The sequence below is a fragment of the Ranitomeya imitator genome, chromosome 2 (assembly GCF_032444005.1).
Source record: "Ranitomeya imitator isolate aRanImi1 chromosome 2, aRanImi1.pri, whole genome shotgun sequence".
NCBI lineage: Eukaryota > Metazoa > Chordata > Amphibia > Anura > Dendrobatidae > Ranitomeya > Ranitomeya imitator.
Genome location: NC_091283.1, coordinates 417,293,400 through 417,312,812, shown reverse-complemented (window position 1 = coordinate 417,312,812; position 19,413 = coordinate 417,293,400). Strand labels below are relative to the sequence as shown.

The 19,413-nt window shown below is 47.3% G+C and overlaps 1 protein-coding gene across 1 annotated transcript in view; it reads left to right on the top strand.

The window, feature by feature from the left end:
- The window catches only part of LOC138664251 (alpha-N-acetylgalactosaminide alpha-2,6-sialyltransferase 2-like), a 255,203-nt gene extending 237,305 nt beyond the window's left edge, over positions 1-17,898 (top strand). The window contains exon 9 of the mRNA XM_069750778.1: positions 16,478-17,898. Within this exon, the coding sequence (XP_069606879.1) occupies positions 16,478-16,648 (171 nt within the window). The 3' untranslated portion in view covers positions 16,649-17,898. The remainder of the gene's footprint in view (positions 1-16,477) is intronic.
- Positions 17,899-19,413: the final 1,515 nt, after the last annotated feature.

Sequence of the window (19,413 nt, the reverse complement as noted above, 5' to 3'; positions counted from 1 at the left end):
ATAGTTTACTGTTATACCACTGGGCCAGAGTTGTGCTTCTGTGTCTCCCTCCCCCAAAAAAGGGAGATTAAAATTCGCACACAGTGTATATTCTGCTGTACTGCTAGTGTGTCGTGTATATCAGGCAGCCACTTTCTGGCACGTTCATAGTTTACTGTTATACCACTGGGCCAGAGTTGTGGTTCTGTGTCCCCCCCCCAAAAAAAAGGGAGATTAAAATTCGCACACAGTGTATATTCTGCTGTACTGCTAGTGTGTCGTATATATCAGGCATCCACTTTCTGCCACGTTCATAGTTTACTGTTATACCACTGGGCCAGAGTTGTGGTTCTGTGTCTCCCCCCCAAAAATGAGGAAGTCTGGTTGAAGAGGCCGTGGGCGGGGGTTGTCAGCTGGTACTGATGGTGGTGCTGCATCTGGTGGTAGTGGCAAAAGCACAGTAGCACCTAAGGCTGGAGGTGTTGAGCCTGCGTCATCGTCTGGCTACACAAGGCCTCGAAGGCTCCCTTACCTTGGAGTAGGAAAACAGCTTTTAAAGCCGGAGCAGCAGGAAAAAGTTTTGGCATTCCTTGCTGACTCAGCCTCTAGCTCTTTGGCCTCCTCTTCCCAAAGTTCAAAATGTCACAGCAGCCAGTCGTCAGTGGATGCTCCCGGTCAGGAACAAGACATTTCCTTGTGTCCTTCTCCCAAACCAAAAGTGAAGGATGCGTCAGGCGACACAATAGGTTACTCCATGGAGCTCTTTACACAAACCGTGCCTGGGTTAGAAAGGGAAATTGTACCCTGCCCATTACAGGAAGAATCGGACATGGAGTGCACTGATGCACAGCCACAGCTAGATTATGATGCTGTTCCATCGAGTCAGATCACTACATTGCCCTCGCAGTTTGCTGAGCCAGAATCTGACCCTGATGAGACTATGGTGCCCTGTCCTGAACGCTTTAGCACCTTACACGGTGACACTGAGGAAGGTGCACATGACATTGAGGAGGAGGAGGTGATAGATGACCCAGTTGTTGACCCAGATTGGCAGCCATTGGGGGAAGAGGGTGGCGCTGCCACTAGCTCAGAAGCGGAGGAGGGTTATCCACAGCAGCTGTCATCTGGCAGGCGCGTATCAGGCAAAAAACGTTTGACAAAACCAGTTTTAGGACAGCGTGGCCTTCCTGTGAAAGTTGCACAGCGTGCATTGCCTGAAAAGGAATTCCATAGTAGGAAGAGTGCAGTGTGGCATTTTTTTGACCAAGATCCCAATGATCAGTCAAAAGTGATCTGTAAAAAATGCTCAAAGACCTTTAGCAGAGGGAAGATTCTTAACAATTTAAATACAACATGCATGCATAGACATTTAAACAGCATGCACTTGCAAGCCTGGACTAACTACCTAACGTCCCGTACCATTGGTGCACCAGGTCTGAATGAAGGTAGTCAGCACTGCAACATTGCTTCCCTCACTGTAAGCCCACCGGTTAGGACACCAGCAGCAAATGTGGAGGGATCGTCGCTAGGCCAAAGCAGTCAGGGAGTCAGAAGGTTATTGGTAGGAAGCACTGTATGTAGGCCAACATCACTAACTCACTCTCAATCTGCCATGTCCACAACCACCACCACCGCTAGTTCCACCATAGGCAGCTCTCCAGTCCAGCTCACCCTAGAAGAGACTCTTGTTAGGAAACGAAAGTACTCATCCTGACATCCGCGTACAAAGGGTTTGAACGCCCACATTGCCAGACTTATCTCGTTAGAGATTATGCCCTACCGGTTGGTTGAAAGCGAAGCTTTCAAAGCCCTGATGGCCTACGCAGTACCACGCTATGACCTACCCAGTCGCCACTTCTTTGTGAGAAAAGCCATCCCAGCCCTCCACCAGCATGTCAAAGACCGCATTGTCCATGCACTGAGGCAGTCTGTCAGTGGGAAGGTGCACCTCACAACAGATGCATGGACCAGTAGGCATGGCCAGGGACGTTACGCGTCCATCACGGCACACTGGGTTAATGTCGTGGATGCAGGGTCCACAGGGGACAGCAATAGTGGGACAGTTCTGCCTAGCCCACGATCTAGGAAACAGTTGGCTGTAGACGTTCGCCACCCCACCTCCTCCTCCTCCTCCAGAAGCGAAAGCTCATCCACAGAGCGCTATCGCACGACCACTCCATCCACAGCTGCCAGTGTTGCACACGAGGTGTCCCATTACGGAACAGCTAGTGGGAAGCGTCAGCAGGCCGTGTTTGAAATGAAGTGTTTGGGCGACAACAGACACACCGCGGAAGTTCTGGCCGAGTTCTTGCAGCAAGAAACTCAGTCATGGCTGGGCAGTGTACATCTTGAGGCAGGCAAAGTAGTCAGTGATAATGGAAGGAATTTTATGGCTGCCATAGCCCTTTCACAACTCAAACACATACCTTGCCTGGCTCACACTTTGAACCTGGTGGTGCCGTGCTTTCTTAAAAGATATCCAGAGTTACCAGCCCTGCTCCTGAAGGTGCGAAGACTTTGCTCGCACATCCGCCGGTCGCCCGCACACTCCAGCCGTATGCTGAACCATCAGCGATCGCTCAATCTTCCACAGCACCGCCTAATTATCGACGTTGCAACAAGGTGGAACTCCACATTGCACATGTTTCAGAGGCTGTGTGAACAGAGGCGTGCTGTCATGTATTTGTGGGAGGATACGCATACACGGGCAGGCAGTTGGATCGCAGACATGGAGTTGTCTGGTGTGCAGTGGTCCAAGCTACAAGACCTCTGTCAAGTCCTTCAGTGTTTCGAGGAATGCACATGGCTGGCAAGTGCAGACGACGCCATAATAAGCATGAGCATCCCATTTATGCGTCTGCTGATGCAAAGTTTGACGCACATCAAGGAGCTGGCGTCTGCAGCCGAGGAGGAGGGAATCCTTGATGACAGTCAGCCATTGTCTGGTCAGGGAACTGTCCAGGACGAGGTGGCGGTCGAAGAGGATGAGGAGGAGGATGATGGGGATGACTATGTATGGGAGGAGGATGCTTCTCAGGGGCCACTTGAAACTGGTGGCGTTGCAAGGTCAGGTACAGGTTTCTTGCGGGACACTTGTGATGTGGATTTCCAAGAAAGGAAATTGGACCCGTTGAAGCACATACCGTGCGAAACGGCCGTTGTCCACACTCCACCTCCGCACCCTCCTGCAGACCTGATGTCCTTACGGATGTTTTAAATATTTTTCTCCAATAAAGAGCACGATCTCACAGCTTCATAAAAGGGTGAGTGCCGCACTGTGTTCTTTTCTTGTTTCATTTAATTTACTGTGGATTGCTTATCAGTGCAGAGCACCATATAACCAGATCGGTCGTGCCACCTGTGTTTTTCGGATGTCCTTCAATGAGTCAAGGTCTATACTGATTTGTGCTTCTCTAGTGCCGTCCACTGTTCATTTTGTGTCTTGGTTGTAAATTTCCAAGAAAGTGCTCCTCAACCCAGCAGGACCAGTGAATTGACACCAGGAACATTGGCCCACATGGCTGAGTATGCCTTGCGTATTCTAAAAAGGGACCCCCGCATTGTCAAAATGATGACGATGACGATTACTGGTTGGCCTGCCTCCTGGATCCACGCTATAAAGGGAAAATGCAAAACATCATGCCACATGAGAACCTTGAGCAAATATTGGCTACCAAACAAGCAACTCTTGTAGACCGTTTGGTTCAGGCATTCCCAGCACACAGAGGTTGTGATGGTCCTCACACTTGCCGTAGGGGGCAACATGGCAGAGGTGCTAGAGGTGCAGAAATCCGAAGTGGCGTTGGACAGAGGGGTTTTCTGACAAGGTTGTGGAGTGATTTTTCAATGACCGCTGACACAACAGGGACTGCTGCATCTATTCAAAGTGACAGGAGACAGCATTTGTCCAGTATGGTTACAAACTATTTTTCATCCCTTATCGATGTTCTCCCTCACAAGTCATTCCCCTTTGATTACTGGGCATCTAAACTAGACACCTGGCCCGAATTGGCAGAATATGCATTACAGGATCTCGCTTTCCCTGCTGCCAGTGTGCTTTCAGAAAGAGTCTTCAGTGCTGCTGGTTCAATACTGACCGAAAAAAGGACACGTCTGGCTACCCAAAATGTAGATGATCTAACCTTCATTAAAATGAACCAATCATGGATTGCCAATTCTTTTGCCCCACCTTCCCCTGCTGACACGTAGCTTGGGTGATAAATGACTCGCTTTTGCCCTCCTCTTACTGACTTTGCCAATTCTTCCATTTGCAGCTGCTGAATGTCCACCATAGGCCATTTTTATACCTCCCTAAATGGGCTGACTCCCCCCACAGGACCGTGGTCACCACTTGGTGCAAGCACCCGTGCAAGTGCCGTTTGCCTGGACAGGTGGGTGCGCCCACTCTACCTCTACTAAACAAAGCTGAGTTTCAATCTACAGGCTTTCGGCCTCTATCAACAATATGAAACTGCATTTGGCCTGGTTCTTGGTTTGGGCCTAGTGACGTCTGCTGCTGCCTCTTGGTTTCCTCAAAGAAACAAAGCTGAGTTTGAATCTACAGGCTTTCGGCCTCTATCAACAATATGAAACTGCATTTGGCCTGGTTCTTGGTTTGGGCCTAGTGACGTCTGCTGCTGCCTCTTGGTTTCCTCAAAGAAACAAAGCTGAGTTTGAATCTACAGGCTTTCAGCCTCTATCAACAATATGAAACTGCATTTGGCCTGGTTCTTGGTTTGGGCCTAGTGACGTCTGCTGCTGCCTCTTGGTTTCCTCAAAGAAACAAAGCTGAGTTTCAATCTACAGGCTTTCGGCCTCTATCAACAATATGAAACTGCATTTGGCCTGGTTCTTGGTTTGGGCCTAGTGACGTCTGCTGCTGCCTCTTGGTTTCCTCAAAGAAACAAAGCTGAGTTTGAATCTACAGGCTTTCGGCCTCTATCAACAATATGAAACTGCATTTGGCCTGGTTCTTGGTTTGGGCCTAGTGACGTCTGCTGCTGCCTCATGGTTTCCTCAAAGAAACAAAGCTGAGTTTCAATCTACAGGCTTTCGGCCTCTATCAACAATATGAAACTGCATTTGGCCTGGTTCTTGGTTTGGGCCTAGTGACGTCTGCTGCTGCCTCTTGGTTTCCTCAAAGAAACAAAGCTGAGTTTGAATCTACAGGCTTTCAGCCTCTATCAACAATATGAAACTGCATTTGGCCTGGTTCTTGGTTTGGGCCTAGTGACGTCTGCTGCTGCCTCTTGGTTTCCTCAAAGAAACAAAGCTGAGTTTCAATCTACAGGCTTTCGGCCTCTATCAACAATATGAAACTGCATTTGGCCTGGTTCTTGGTTTGGGCCTAGTGACGTCTGCTGCTGCCTCTTGGTTTCCTCAAAGAAACAAAGCTGAGTTTCAATCTACAGGCTTTCGGCCTCTATCAACAATATGAAACTGCATTTGGCCTGGTTCTTGGTTTGGGCCTAGTGACGTCTGCTGCTGCCTCATGGTTTCCTCAAAGAAACAAAGCTGAGTTTCAATCTACAGGCTTTCGGCCTCTATCATCAATATGAAACTGCATTTGGCCTGGTTCTTGGTTTGGGCCTAGTGACGTCTGCTGCTGCTTCTTGGTTTCCTCAAAGACACAAAGCTGAGTTTCAATCTACAGGCTTTCGGCCTGTATTTAGAATTTGAAACTGTATTTGCCCTACTAGTTTGGTTGGGCCCTACTAACAGTGTCTGCTGCTGCTGCTTGTTGTTGTCCTCCACTGAACAAAGCAATGCTGCCTGTTTACTCCTGTTACCAATTTTTTTCTGCTTTTAGCCTCCTTTTTTATTTTGGGCATATATCTGTGTTTCCTCCTCATCCTGCCTATTACCCAGCCACTGCTTGATGGGCCTGCTGGTACATTGACCCAGACCACTACATTCCCCTTGCACTCTACACAGCCAGAATCTGACCCTGCTGAAAGTCAGGTCCCCCTTCCCGCATACTATACCACCTTACACGGGGACAAAGAGGAAGGTGCATATGAAAGTGCAGGTTCCTTCATCAGGTGGGGGGGCATACTCGTTGGCGACGTCACTGTCACAGGGCCCGTCATAGTACGCAAAAGTGTCACTGCCAGTGGGAGGCGCCCCCGCCATCAAACACAACGCCGTACTTTGAGGGGCCTATGCGAACGAGTGGGCCCCCCTGCTTGCTCTGGATCACAGCACTTGCAAACTTGAAATACTTACCTCTCCCTGCTCCACCGCCGTGACGTATTCCACATTTCCTGGGCCCAAGAAAAAATTGAGCCAGCCCTCCCCCCTCCACAACTTTAACCAAATGACCCCCAATTTTCAATACCTAACGATTATTATAAGGTTAATTAAGATTGACAAGCTTAAGTAACAAGAATTGATGTTTTTGACATTAAAATGGGCTCTGTAGGTGTTTTTCTGTCCTCCACTCACTGCCGACTTTTATTTCCCATTGACTTGCATTGGGTTTCGTGTTTCAGTTGGCCCCGCGACTTTTTGCAATGATCGGCCGATTTCACCCGACCCGACTTTTGACAAAGTCGGGTTTCGCGAAACCCGACTCGATCCTGAAAAAGTAAAAGTCGCTCAACCCTACTAGCCTATACATCCCCTTCCATGTGTTTTATTAGGGTATTTTGATGTCCTAAAGGGATGTCTACAGTTCAGGACCTTCCTGGATTAATCAGGCCATCTTACAAAATAGAACTGTCACCCTGGAGGAGCAGGACCATCCATGTATGGCAGGCTATGGTGGCCACCAATTCTCTAACTTCTTTGTTCGATAAAATTAATACCAGTAGGCAGATGCTGATACTACATTTTCACTGGGGATGCTTCACTGCTATAAACCATCGGTGATGCTCATATTACCCCATGGGATGCTGACATTAACCTCATTTGCCCTTACTCACCCAAGTAGCTGCTATTAATCCCATCATAGCCCATCATGGTTGCTGGCATTAAATCTAATTTCCATAGACCATGGGAGGGTGTTGGCATTATCTCCTTCTATCCTGGACCCCCAGCGATACTAACATTAACCCTACTTACTGTAGACCACAATAGGTGCCAACAAAAAGCCCATATGCTCTAGACCACCAGAATTGCTAGCATTAAATCCAATTTCCCTAAACCATCAGGGAGGCTGGTATTAACCCCATCTGCCCTAGACCACCTGGGGATGCTGCCATAGTTATTGACATTAACCCCATTTGCCCTAGACCACCAGTATTGCTGGCATTACATCCAACCTTCCTAAAGCACCAGAGATACTGACATTAGCTTCATCTGCCCTAGACCACCAGGGTTGCTGGATTTAAACCCAACCTCCCTAGACCACCAGCAAGGCTGGCATTTAACCCCATCTGCCCTAGACCACCAGATATTTTGGCAGTAACCTCATCTGTCATATACCACCAAGGTAGCTGGCATTAAATCTTACTTCCCTTGACCACAAGTGTTGCCGAGGTTAACCTGGACCATCAAGGATACTGATATTAACTGCTTTACAACATTAACCACCAAACATGTTGGCAGCTTCATTACATCCTGAAAGTCCAGATACCAGCAGGGAAGCTAGCATGAACTGGCGTAGATCCCCTGCATCTTAGATAAAAGAAAGAATAACAAAAATAAAAAGGATTTTCTTTTTGCAAAACCATGCTCTTGAAAATACAACACCCTTTTATCCTGTCAGTATTTTGGAAGGTAGCAACTTTTATTACTTAGTTGATCATAATTAAAATAATAGTGGATGCGGTTACAGCCTTCAAGACTAACATTAATACGTGAGACAACTAGAAGGAATCAGTGTTTGTCTAAGGAAGTACAGAGAAAGAAGGAAGAAACCACAAATCAACAATGTGGAGTACTTGTGCTAAGAAACAATATGGCGACCCTATGTGAACAGTTGTGACATGATCGACACCTACAGGTTGGAAACGGAACTGAAAGATGCCAAGACTGATAATGGAAAAAACAGGTGGTATCTAAAATCTCGAGAGGACGACCACCACTTTTATGGTCTTACTAGATGGTGGCCCAATTCTAACACATCGGGTATTCTAGAATCTGTATGTAGTTTATTTATGAAGAAGAATACACAGGATTCAGCCGGCCGGCCGGGCGCGACCAATCAGCGAAGCATGGTTCAAATCCCGCGCCAATTCGTGGCCGGACTGCGCCTGTCGCTGATTGATTGGTCGTGCCTGGCTGGGCGTGACCAATCAGTGAAGCCAGGGCCGGCTCCAGGATTTGAGGGCCCCGGGCTAAAAAGTCTCAGTGGGCCCCCCCTTTAACACATACCACGATTCATGATGCACAGATACAACAGAGAAATATAGCACACCCACGTAGCATATAACACAGCCCATGTAGTAAATAACAGAGCTCATGTAGCACATAGCACAGCCCCGTAGCATATAACACAGCCCACATGGTATATAACACAGCCCACATAGCATATAACGCAGCCCACGTAGTATATAGCACAGCCACGTAGTATATAACACAGCCACATATTACATTGCACAGCTGCGTAGTATATTGCACAGCCATGTAGTGTATTGCACAGCCACATAGCATATAGCACAGCCAACATAGCATATAACACAGCCCACGTAGTATATAGCACAGCCACGTAGTATATAGCACAGCCACATAATATATAACACAGCCACGTAGTATATAACACAGCCATATAGTATATAGCACAGCCATGCAGTATATTACACAGCCTAGTAGTATATAGCACAGACCACATAGTATATAACACAGCCCACGAAATATATAGCACAGGCCACGCAGTATATAATACAGCCAACGTAGTATATAACACTGATTGGTCGTGGCTGTTTTGCCGCGACCAATCAGCGACGTGGATTTCCATGACAGATAGAGGCCGCGACCAATGAGTATCCGTGACAGACAGAAGGACAGACAGAAATACGGAAGTGACCCTTAGACAATTATATAGTAGATAGATGATGCCTAACCAGAGCCTGGTCTCTACAGATTGTAATTTTCATCTTACACTGCAATACTGAAGTGTTTCAGTATATAGTACAAATGATCGAATGATATCAGGATGAAAAAGGACTAAAGAAAAAAGGAATACAAAATTTAAAAGATATAAAAATATCAAATGTAAAGCTATTCTTTTTGCAATATCATAATAAATTAAAACAATAAAAAAGTAAACATACAGTGGCTTGCGAAAGTATTCCCCCCCAGGCATTTTTAATGTTTTGCTACCTGAGAACCTGAAATTTCACTGTTTTTGGAGGGTTTGCATCAGTTCATGTAAAGAACATGCCTACAACTGTGAACTGTGAACATTTGTTTTTTTTTTATTTTTGTGAAGCAAACACCAAATAGGACAAAATAACTGAAAACTTCAGTGTGCATAACTATTCATCCCCCTAAAGTCATGACTTTGTAGAGCCTCCTTTTGCAGCAATTACAGCTATAAATTGCTTTGAATAAGTCTCTATGAGCTTTCCACATCTTGTCACTGGAATTTTTGCCCATTCCCAAGGCAAAACTGCTCCAGCTCCTTCATGTTAGATGATTTCCTCTGGTGAGCAGCAATCCTCAAGTCTGACCACAGATTCTCAATTGGATTAAGGTCTGGACTTTGACTAGGCCACTCCCAAACATTTACATGTTTCCCCTTAAACCACTCGAGTGTTGGTTTAGCAGTATGCTTTGGCTCATTGTCTTGTTGGAAGGTGAACTTCAGTATCCTCAGTATCCCAGTATCAAATCAGTGACAGACAGACAGGTTTGGCTGAAGAATATCCCATGTATCTTCCCCTCATCTTGCACCATTTTCCCTGACCCTGCTGCTGAAAAACTTCCCCACAGCATGGTGCTGCCATCACACCATGTTTCACTGTGGTGTTCTTGGGGTGATGAGTAGAGATGGGCGCACACCTGGATGTGCGGGTCCGGCAAGTTCGGCCGAACATGCATGAATATGCGCTCGACAACTATGGGAGTGAATATGCGTGCATATTCATTACCTAAATGAGTGGTACCAGTAAAAAGAACTACCCCTATCACAATACTCTTTATTAATTTATCAAACACGAATAATACCAAAAAAATTACAAAAAATTATAAAAAACATCCCAAAGTAAGGAAAATATCAGCCTGAGAATCAGGGCAGCGGCCCTTGAAGGGAAAATAAAAAACAAAAATATGCCTTTCCTGTCCTTAGTACACCCTAGGATCTGATAGCCTTCCTGTCAGCAGAGGTTGGCACCCTAAATTGCGATGTGGTGCCCCCGCTCCACGGCGGCTGTCCCTTCAATCCCTAGGCAGTCCCTTAATCTATGAATACCACAAACAAAGATCAATTGAATACAGAAACCATCAGAGACTAGATGGAGGTGGACATGACTTGGGGATGGGTGGACCGACAACTCCTGCAGCTTTTGTTTGTATTGCGGTGTAGATTTTAAACAAGAGTGTGTTAGGTGTCGAGTTCCCGCCTCTGCACAGGGGGAATCTCGAACCATCTCTGCTGCGGTCTCCCATTCTTCTCCAGCCGCAGTGGAGTCTGCTCAGCGGAGACGTCGGTCCCAGCGTCTTGCTCAGTCTCACTCTGTGCATAGGGTTACTGCTTCTTTTCCAGCTTCTGCCATTGAAGCCAGTGCTGGGCAGTGGCGAGCAGACGCTTCTGAGACTAAGTCCTACTTTGCACACACTGAGCATGCCAGGGCAAGATCTCTCAGTGGAGATCTATGGTCATATGCTCAGGTACTGCAGCGACTTCCATTGGTCCTTCTCACGGAAGGTCCTGTAGGTAATAGGACTAAGTTCTACTTTGCACACTGAGCATGCCCAGGGCAAGATCTCTCAGTGGAGATCTAGGGTCACATGCTCAGGTACTGCAGCAATTCCATTGGTCCTTCTTTCAAAGGTCCTATACGTACTGCAGCTATTTAAGGCTCGCATGGCCGCACGGCCATGCGCTAGTGTATATTTGTAAACGTGTGTGTGTTGTGAGTTAAAGTCGTTCTTTAAAAAACCCTCCCTATTGGATGACTGTTCGTGGAAGGTGTATGATTGCTGTCTAACGCCCGACTTACCCAACAGCACGTTACACACCAATACAGCGTCTAGTTGCCGTGTCCGCCAGTGCGGCGCCGTGCGCTTTCAAAGCGCATTCCTTACCCAAGCCTGGGTGGTTAGTGGCGTCCGCCAGTGCGGCACCGCACGCACTCTCGTGCATTCTTTAGTTATTATTTTGGTTACGCTGACACCCCAGTTGCGGTGTCGACCGCAAGTAGTCTACACAGACTCAGATCCCAAGTCTTAGGACTGAGCTCAGAGACTCCTTGCTTGTGCTCTTGTGTGCGGTACCGCGGCCCTGTGACTTAACAAGGTTTGCTTCCTTCACACAGGGTAAAGTTAACCCGTGTGTGTAGTCACATTGTACCGCCATATAGTCTGTCATTACTTGGCAGCAGGTTCCATCTCTGCATGGTGGACCCCGGGCTGCGAACGCACCTTATTCTACCTATCTTATTATTTGGTGCGTTCCGCGAGCCCTAACAGAGTGTTGTTGCTTTAAGAGGAAGGAGTTTAGATGTTTATGCCTGGTGTATTACTGTGAGGAGGGTGGGGCTTATGTAGGGGAGGCAACTCTGGCTTTCACAGGATGGACAGGAGGAAACATTACCTGCCCTCCCACCCTGTTTATAATCTCTGTTCTAAAAATTTTTAATTACTGCTTGTATAATGATAAATGCTTTTTGTATTTTTGAATTTGTCATTGTATATCTTGTACCAGGTTCAATTGTATATTGGCTATATAGAGTTATAATTTTCAGTAACCTTCTAAGCCCAAGAGAAGGGCAATCCTTCAGCCATGGTTCCCTAGAGGTTTCCTCCACCAGGGTTTTTCCTCTCCTGAGCGCTGTAGGATGACTCTTTGTGAGTCGGAGGTTTGCCAAGTTTAGTCCCATTAATGCTTTTGCAGGGACTTATAGTTTTTAAGTTTACAAAAATGATTTAATTATTTAAAAAAAAAGTGTCAAATGAGACTTGGAATTTATAACCCGTCACGGCTTTGCGGTTTAGGAGTCAAATGAAAGTTGCAGACAAGTTAAGGTGGACTCATTTTAACTAATATAGGATGTAAAACCTCATGGTGGTGAGCAGGCTCGGCTTTGGTGGTCAGCCTCAAGGATGTTGTAATGGTAACATCAATCAGGGGCGGGCACAGTGGTTAAGCACAGGAGTGAGGATAATAGGGTCATTGGTGCCCTGAAAGTTTACTGGCTCTGCTTGAATGGCAAGCCAGTGCGTGCTGCCTCTTTATGGCTGTCTGTCCTGGTGCTGTATGTCAGACAGCTGGGGATATCGCAGTACTTGTGAATCCCAATGCACTAGCACTCTACCTGACTCCTACTGTGATTATTTAATCCTATGATTTGATTAAAAGTTTTGGTGGCCATTTTGACAACCAAAATAATGTTTTGTGAATTTATTTTAGTACCTAGGTTTACAGTAGCTATGGTGGTTTTAAGATGGAGTGGGGTCCATCCCATATCCAAAAGTCAAGATCAAAATTGATCTATATCTGTTAGCACTTACAGATATTGCACCCAGTAAAAAGACACTAGTAGGTGTCGGTCTATGATCTATATGATAACTAGACCTTCATGCTCCAAATAACCAGTAATATACCCAGTAGTGTATTAGGCTACGTTCACATTAGCGTTGCGCGCCGCTGCGTCGGCGACGCAACGCACGACGCACAAAAAAACGCGCGCAAACGCACGCAAAAACGCTGCGTTTTGCGACGCGTGCGTCGTTTTTTGACGAAAATCGGACGCACGAAAAATGCAACTTGTTGCATTTTCTTGCGTCCGACGCTAGCGTCGGAAACGACGCACGTGTCGGAAAACGCAACAAAAAAACGCACGCGTCCCCCATGTTAAACATAGGGGCGCGTCGCCGCTGCGTCGCCGACGCAACAGCGACGCACATTAGCGGAACGCTAATGTGAACGTAGCCTTATTGCTACTAAATGGGTCTAAATAGGACAGAGATGTGAAGAGTTACATAAATATGCTCAGCTGACCAATTAATATTAGATTATCATCACTCCTGAAAAATTGATGGATGAAAAAAAACACACTATCATATTAGATAAGAGCAAAATAATTGCCTGGTCAGCAAAACAGTATTGAAAAAACATTTTTCTCAGATTGCAGTCATGCAAATAATATATGCAGCTCAGATTTACTAACAAGGCAGCAACATATCCAGCAATGTATTATTGATACTGTGTCTAGATAGTCTTATTAGCACCAGAATCAAAAGAGCTTCCCGAGTAGTGTTGAGCGATACCGTCCGATACTTGAAAGTATCGGTATCGGATAGTATCGGCCGATACCCGAAAAATATCGGATATCGCCGATACCGATATCCGATACCAATACAAGTCAATGGGACATCAAGTATCGGAAGGTATTCTCATGGTTCCCAGGGTCTGAAGGAGAGGAAACTCTCCTTCAGGCCCTGGGATCCATAGGGATGTGTAAAATAAAGAATTAAAATAAAAAATATTGATATATTTACCTCTCCGGCGGCCCCTGAACTCAGCGCGGGTAACCGGCAGGCTTCTTTGTTCAAAATCAGCGCTTTTAGGACCTGAGAATCACGTCCCGGCTTCTGATTGGTCGCGGGCCGCCCATGTGACCGCCACGCGACCAATCACAAGCCGCTATGTCTTTGAAAGCCATTAACGCGCTCATTTTTAAAAATGAGCGCGTTAATAGCTTGCGGTGACGTCGCGGCTTGTGATTGGTTGCGTGGCCGCGACCAATCACAAGCCGCCACGTCTTTGAAAGTCATTAACGCGCTCATTTTTCAAAAATGAGCGCGCTAATAGCTTGCGGTGACGTCGCGGCTTGTGATTGGTCGCGGCCACGCGACCAATCACAAGCCGCTACGTCTTTGAAAGCCATTAACGCGCTCATTTTTAAAAATGAGCGCGTTAATAGCTTGCGGTGACGTCGCGGCTTGTGATTGGTCGCGTGGCGGTCACATGGCCGTGGCCCAGCTGGCCGTGAGCTTGTGACCAATCAGCTGTGCGGGATTTCCATGACAAACAAACAGACAGACGGAACTGGACCTTAGACAATTATATATATAGATATTCTCTATCTGGGTCGCTGTGACTAGTGGGGTACCGCAGGGGTCGGTGTTGGGACTTATTCTCTTCAAGATATTTATTAACAATCTGGTAGAAGGTTTACACAGTAAAATATAGATATTTGCAGATGGTACAAAACTATGTAAAGCAGTCATACAAGAGAAGATAGTATTCTGCTACAGGAGGATCTGGATAAGTTGGAATCTTGGGCCGAAAGGTCCGACACCTTGCATTATGGTGGTCACCAGGCATATACTGCACATCTCTTCCTCTCTGGTCTCTGCTGTTGGCGGCGGATGACAGCGGACGCTGACCTGAGCAACGCTGGTGCTCCCAGTATGGAGCACTTCTCTCTCTGGCTTCTACAGCATCCCTGGCCCTTCTCTCTGCTCTGTGTGCACGGCTCTGCTCTGTGTGCATGGCTCTGCAGGCGACGAGGTCCTCTATATGCGGCCTGTCGCAGCGCTGGTACTCTCTGGTGGGAGCAGGAGGAGCAGAGCGTGTCTCTCACAGCTTTGTGTGCTGCACTCAGTTGGCGTCAAACTCCTCTGCAGCACGCACATTTGGCTTTTATCCCCCCTGCTGTACGCGCTTTCCTCCTGTCTGTCCCCGCCTTCCTGGGTCTGCAGAAAGGTCTGTCTCTAGAGCTTCCCCCAGGCAACTGGGGAAGGTCCGGCTCACTCAGGCTTCTCCGCGGTCCGCGGCAACATGGGATGCAGCCTCAACAGTTCCGGCCCCGGCAAGCAAGTACCCGCGGTGCGGTCGCCCCTTTACAGGGGAACAACAATACTCGATTAGCAAAATTAGGATTATTTAGTCTAGAAAAAAGACCAATGAAGGGTGATCTAATAACCATATTAGGCTACTTTCACACTAGCGTTAACTGCAATCCGTCACAATGCGTCGTTTTGCAGAAAAAAAAAGCATCCTGCAAAAGTGCTTGCAGGATGCGTTTTTTCCCCATAGACTTGTATTGATGACACATTGCGACGGATTGCCACACGTCGCATCCATCGTGCGACGGATGCGTCGTGCTTTGGCGGACCGTCGGGAGCAAAAAACGCTACATGTAACGTTTTTTGCTCCTGACGGACCGCTTTTTCCGACCTCACAATGGGGCAGCGGATGCACCGGAGAAATGCATCCGCTGCCTCCGTTGTGCAGTGTGTTAAACGCTAGCGTCGAAATCTCTGCCCAACGCATTGCGATGGGGAGATTCCGACGCTAGTGTGAAAGTAGCCTAAGGGGACAATACAAATATCTCTCCAAGGATCTGTTTATACCAAGGAAGGTGAAGGTCACAACAGGGCATTCTCTGCGTCTGGAGGAGAGAAGGTTTTTCCACCAACATAGAAGAGGATTCTTTACTGTTAGGGCAGTAAGAATCTGGAATTCCTTGCCTGAGGAGGTGGTGATGGCAAGCTCAGTCAAGGGGTTCAAGAGAGGCCTGGATGTCTTCCTGTAGCATAACAATATTGTATCTTACAGTTATTAGGTTCTTTTGAAGGACATAGATCTGGGGATTTATTCTGACGGAATATAGGCTGAACTGGATGGACAAATGTATTTTTTTGGCCTTGCTAACTATGCTACTATGTATGGAGATATATTCCAGTATGCTTGGGAACTATACAGCTCATTCAGTGTTACCTTTGCTCTCTGTGCTGCCTCTCTGATTAATGCCCTTCTTGCTTGGGCTGAGGGTTTTGCTGGGTGGCCCTATTTGGCAGCTTTGTTGTGGTACCATGTTCTTTCCATTTGATGATAATGGATTTGATGGTGCTCCGGGGGATCATCAGAGATTGGATTTTTTTTTTATAACCCAACCCTGACTTGTACTTTTCACCAACTTTATCCCTGACTAGTTTGGAGATCTCCTTGTCTTCATGGTGTTGTTTGGTTAGTGGTGCCTCTTGCTTAATAGTGTTGCAGCCTCTGTGGCCTTTCAGGAAAAGTAGATATACGAGATCATGATACACTTAGATTGAACACAGGTGGACTTCCTTTGATTAAGCATGTGAAAATTGGCTGTGGTGTGCCACAGTTCTCCTGGTAGTTGCCCTAAACAAAGGTGTAGACATTGAGGTTGCAGGGGCCGTCATCAAGTCATGGCACTATGCCCTATCATTATGCCGCTTCTTTTTTTCAATTCACCTTTTAGTTTGTATTAGTAGGTCCTACAAATAGTTCCTCATTAGCGCATCAAGATTAATTTGTATTTTGATGTAACCCCTTCTCATGTACAGTACCATGGAATTAATGGTGCTATATAAATAAATAATAATATTAATAATAATAACTCTTTTTTCCCACCAGGTCAGCGCTTATGGATTCATGACGCCAAGCTACGAGAAATATTCAGACCACTACTTTGACACCACCTACCACAAGGTTGTTTTCTATGGCAACCACAGTTACCTTAAGGAGATGATGCTCTGGCAGAAGCTGCACGAGGCCGGGGTGATAAAGCTGTATATGAGGGGCTGAGGTGTGAGGCATCACACCAAGTCGCATGAATCAAAATGGCCACCTCAGGAAAAGGGTAAGGAGGCTACAGCTCTCCTTTATGCACTGGTGGGATAGGACATTGGTGGTACCAACCGAGTGACTTGCTCTCATTAGAACCTGCCTTTAAAGGTTAGGCTGGGGCTTCAGCTAGGACCAACATGCCGTTCCCAGCAGACTAAATGAAGGGTCCTTTGGCTTTTTTTATTTCCTAAATTAAAACGATGAAAAACTTTCTCCATAAATTAGAATAAATTATTGGTAAATAAGTCCCTGTAACCACTGCTTCCCCAGACCCCAGAAAATCATCTCTGTCCAATTATACAGGACAAATCATTTAATCGAGAAAGGATCTTATAATCATCTGGACTTTAATATTCCACAAAGGTTGATGATCAAGTTTCCAATAATCCAGAACAGTTTATAATCTGGGTCAAAACTATAATATTGTGTGAACCAGGATTAGAAGATCTGAGCAGAGAGAACCAACGAGGACATTCTGGATTAGAATTCAGTTGATCGCCAAAGGGAATGTATCGTCATTTTATGTTAATAATTATTGATTATGCAATCAATTATTTTTCTAACAAAATTGAATGTCATGTTTTAATATTTATTTCTTGGTGCATTTTTTCTGCAGCTGCTGGAGGGCTGCCATTTTTTTATTTGCTGGTGTCTGAACACAACACTTAAAGACCTCAAATACGGCAGCTTCAGGACATAGGATGTTAGTTGTTGTCCGACCACATTTTATACTGTGGCTGCCTAAGGTGAAAACTGTCGACCCATGTGCTGTCTAGTCCACAGCTGCTGGCGGAGCCTGGTGACATTTTGTTGTAGTGCTCTACAGCAGTGCTCTAAACAACAATTTCCCACTGTCACCGATCAGAGTGTTCAGCAGCGAGCGGTGACAGAAGGTATAGGGCAGTGGCGGTGAGCACAGGTCGGCAACCCGGTGTTCAGGGCCATATTTGCCACTAGGCACTTGAAGGCATGTGTCTAGGGTGGAACGATTCGTGGGGCGGCACCTGAGCAAGTTTTTTTTTTTTAATTGAAGTCCAGGGTCACCTCCCGACCGACCGCCCCCCCCTGCCGAACGCCCGCCCGCCCCCTGCCGACCGCCCGCCCACCCCCTGCCTCCTTGAAGACGTCATACTCACCCTACTTCAGCGATGCCTGGTCTCAGCGCCGGCAGCTCATCCTGTGTGAGCGGTCACGTGGTACCATTCATTAAGGTGATGAATATGGATGCATATTCATGACCTTAATGAGCGGTACCACGTGACCGCTCACTCAGGAAGAAGGTGCTGCATAGGGGCAGAGATGGAGGGATGTTCGTCGCGGTGTGGGAAAGGTGAGTATGACAGCTGGGGAGGACGGGGGGAGGATGAAGGGGGACAGGGAGCCGAGCCATGCAAGATGGGAGCGGGGAGCCAAGCCATGCATTCAGGAGGGGAGGGGAGATGAGCCATGCATACAAGAGGGGAAGGGAGGGGAGATAAGCCATGCATACAGGATGGGAGGGGGGAGATGAGCCATGCATACAGGATAGGAGGGGGTGAGATGAGCCATGCACACAGGATGGGAGGGGGGGGTGAGATGAGCCATGCATACAGGATGGGAGGAGGGGGTGAGATGAGCCTTGCATACAGGATGGGAGGAGGGGGTGAGATGAGCCATGCATACAGGATGGGAGGGGGTGAGATGAGTCATGCATACAGGATGGGAAGGGGGGAGATGATCCATGCACACAAGATGGGAGGGGGGTGAGATGAGCCATGCACACAGGATGGGAGAGGGGGGTGAGATGAGCCATGCGCACAGGATGAGAGGGGGGAGATGAGCCATGCACACAGGATGGGAGGGGGGAGATGAGCCATGCACACAGGATGGGAGGGGGGGAGATGAGCCATGCATAGAGGATGGGAGGGGGGTGAGATGAACCATGCACACAGGATGGGAGGGGGGGTGAGATGAGCCATGCACACAGGATGGGGGGTGAGATGAGCCATATACACAGGATGGGAGGGGGGTGAGATGAGCCATGCATACAGGATGGGAGGAAGGGGTGAGATGAGCCATGCATATAGGATGGGAGGGGGGGTAGATGAGCCATGCATACAGGATGGGAGGGGGGGTGAGATGAGCCATGTACACAGTATTGGGGAGTGAGATGAGCCATGCACACAGGATGGGAGGGGGGTGAGATGAGCCATGCACACAGGATGGGAGGGGAGGAGATGAGCCATGCATACAGGATGGGAGGGGGGAGATGAGCCATGCATACCAGATGGGAGGGGGAGGAGATGAGCCATACATACAAGATGGGAGGGGGAGATGAGCCATGCATACAAGATGGGAGGGGGGCATTATACAGTATGGAGCATCATGTGAGGCCATTATACAGTATGGAGTATCATGTGGGGTCATTATACAGTATTGAGCATCATGCAGGGGCATCATACAGTACGGAGCATCATGTGTGGTCATTAAACAGTATTGAGCATCATGTGGGGTTATTATACAGTATGGAGCATCATGTGTGGTCATTATACAGTATGGAGCACTGTGTGGCCATTATACAGTATGGAGCATCATGTGTGGCCATTATACAGTATAGAGCACTGTGTGGTCATTATACAGTATGGAGCACTGTGTGGTCATTATACAGTATGGTGCACTTTGTGGCCATTATACAGTATGGAGCATCATGTGTGGCCATTATACAGTATTGAGCATCATGTGTG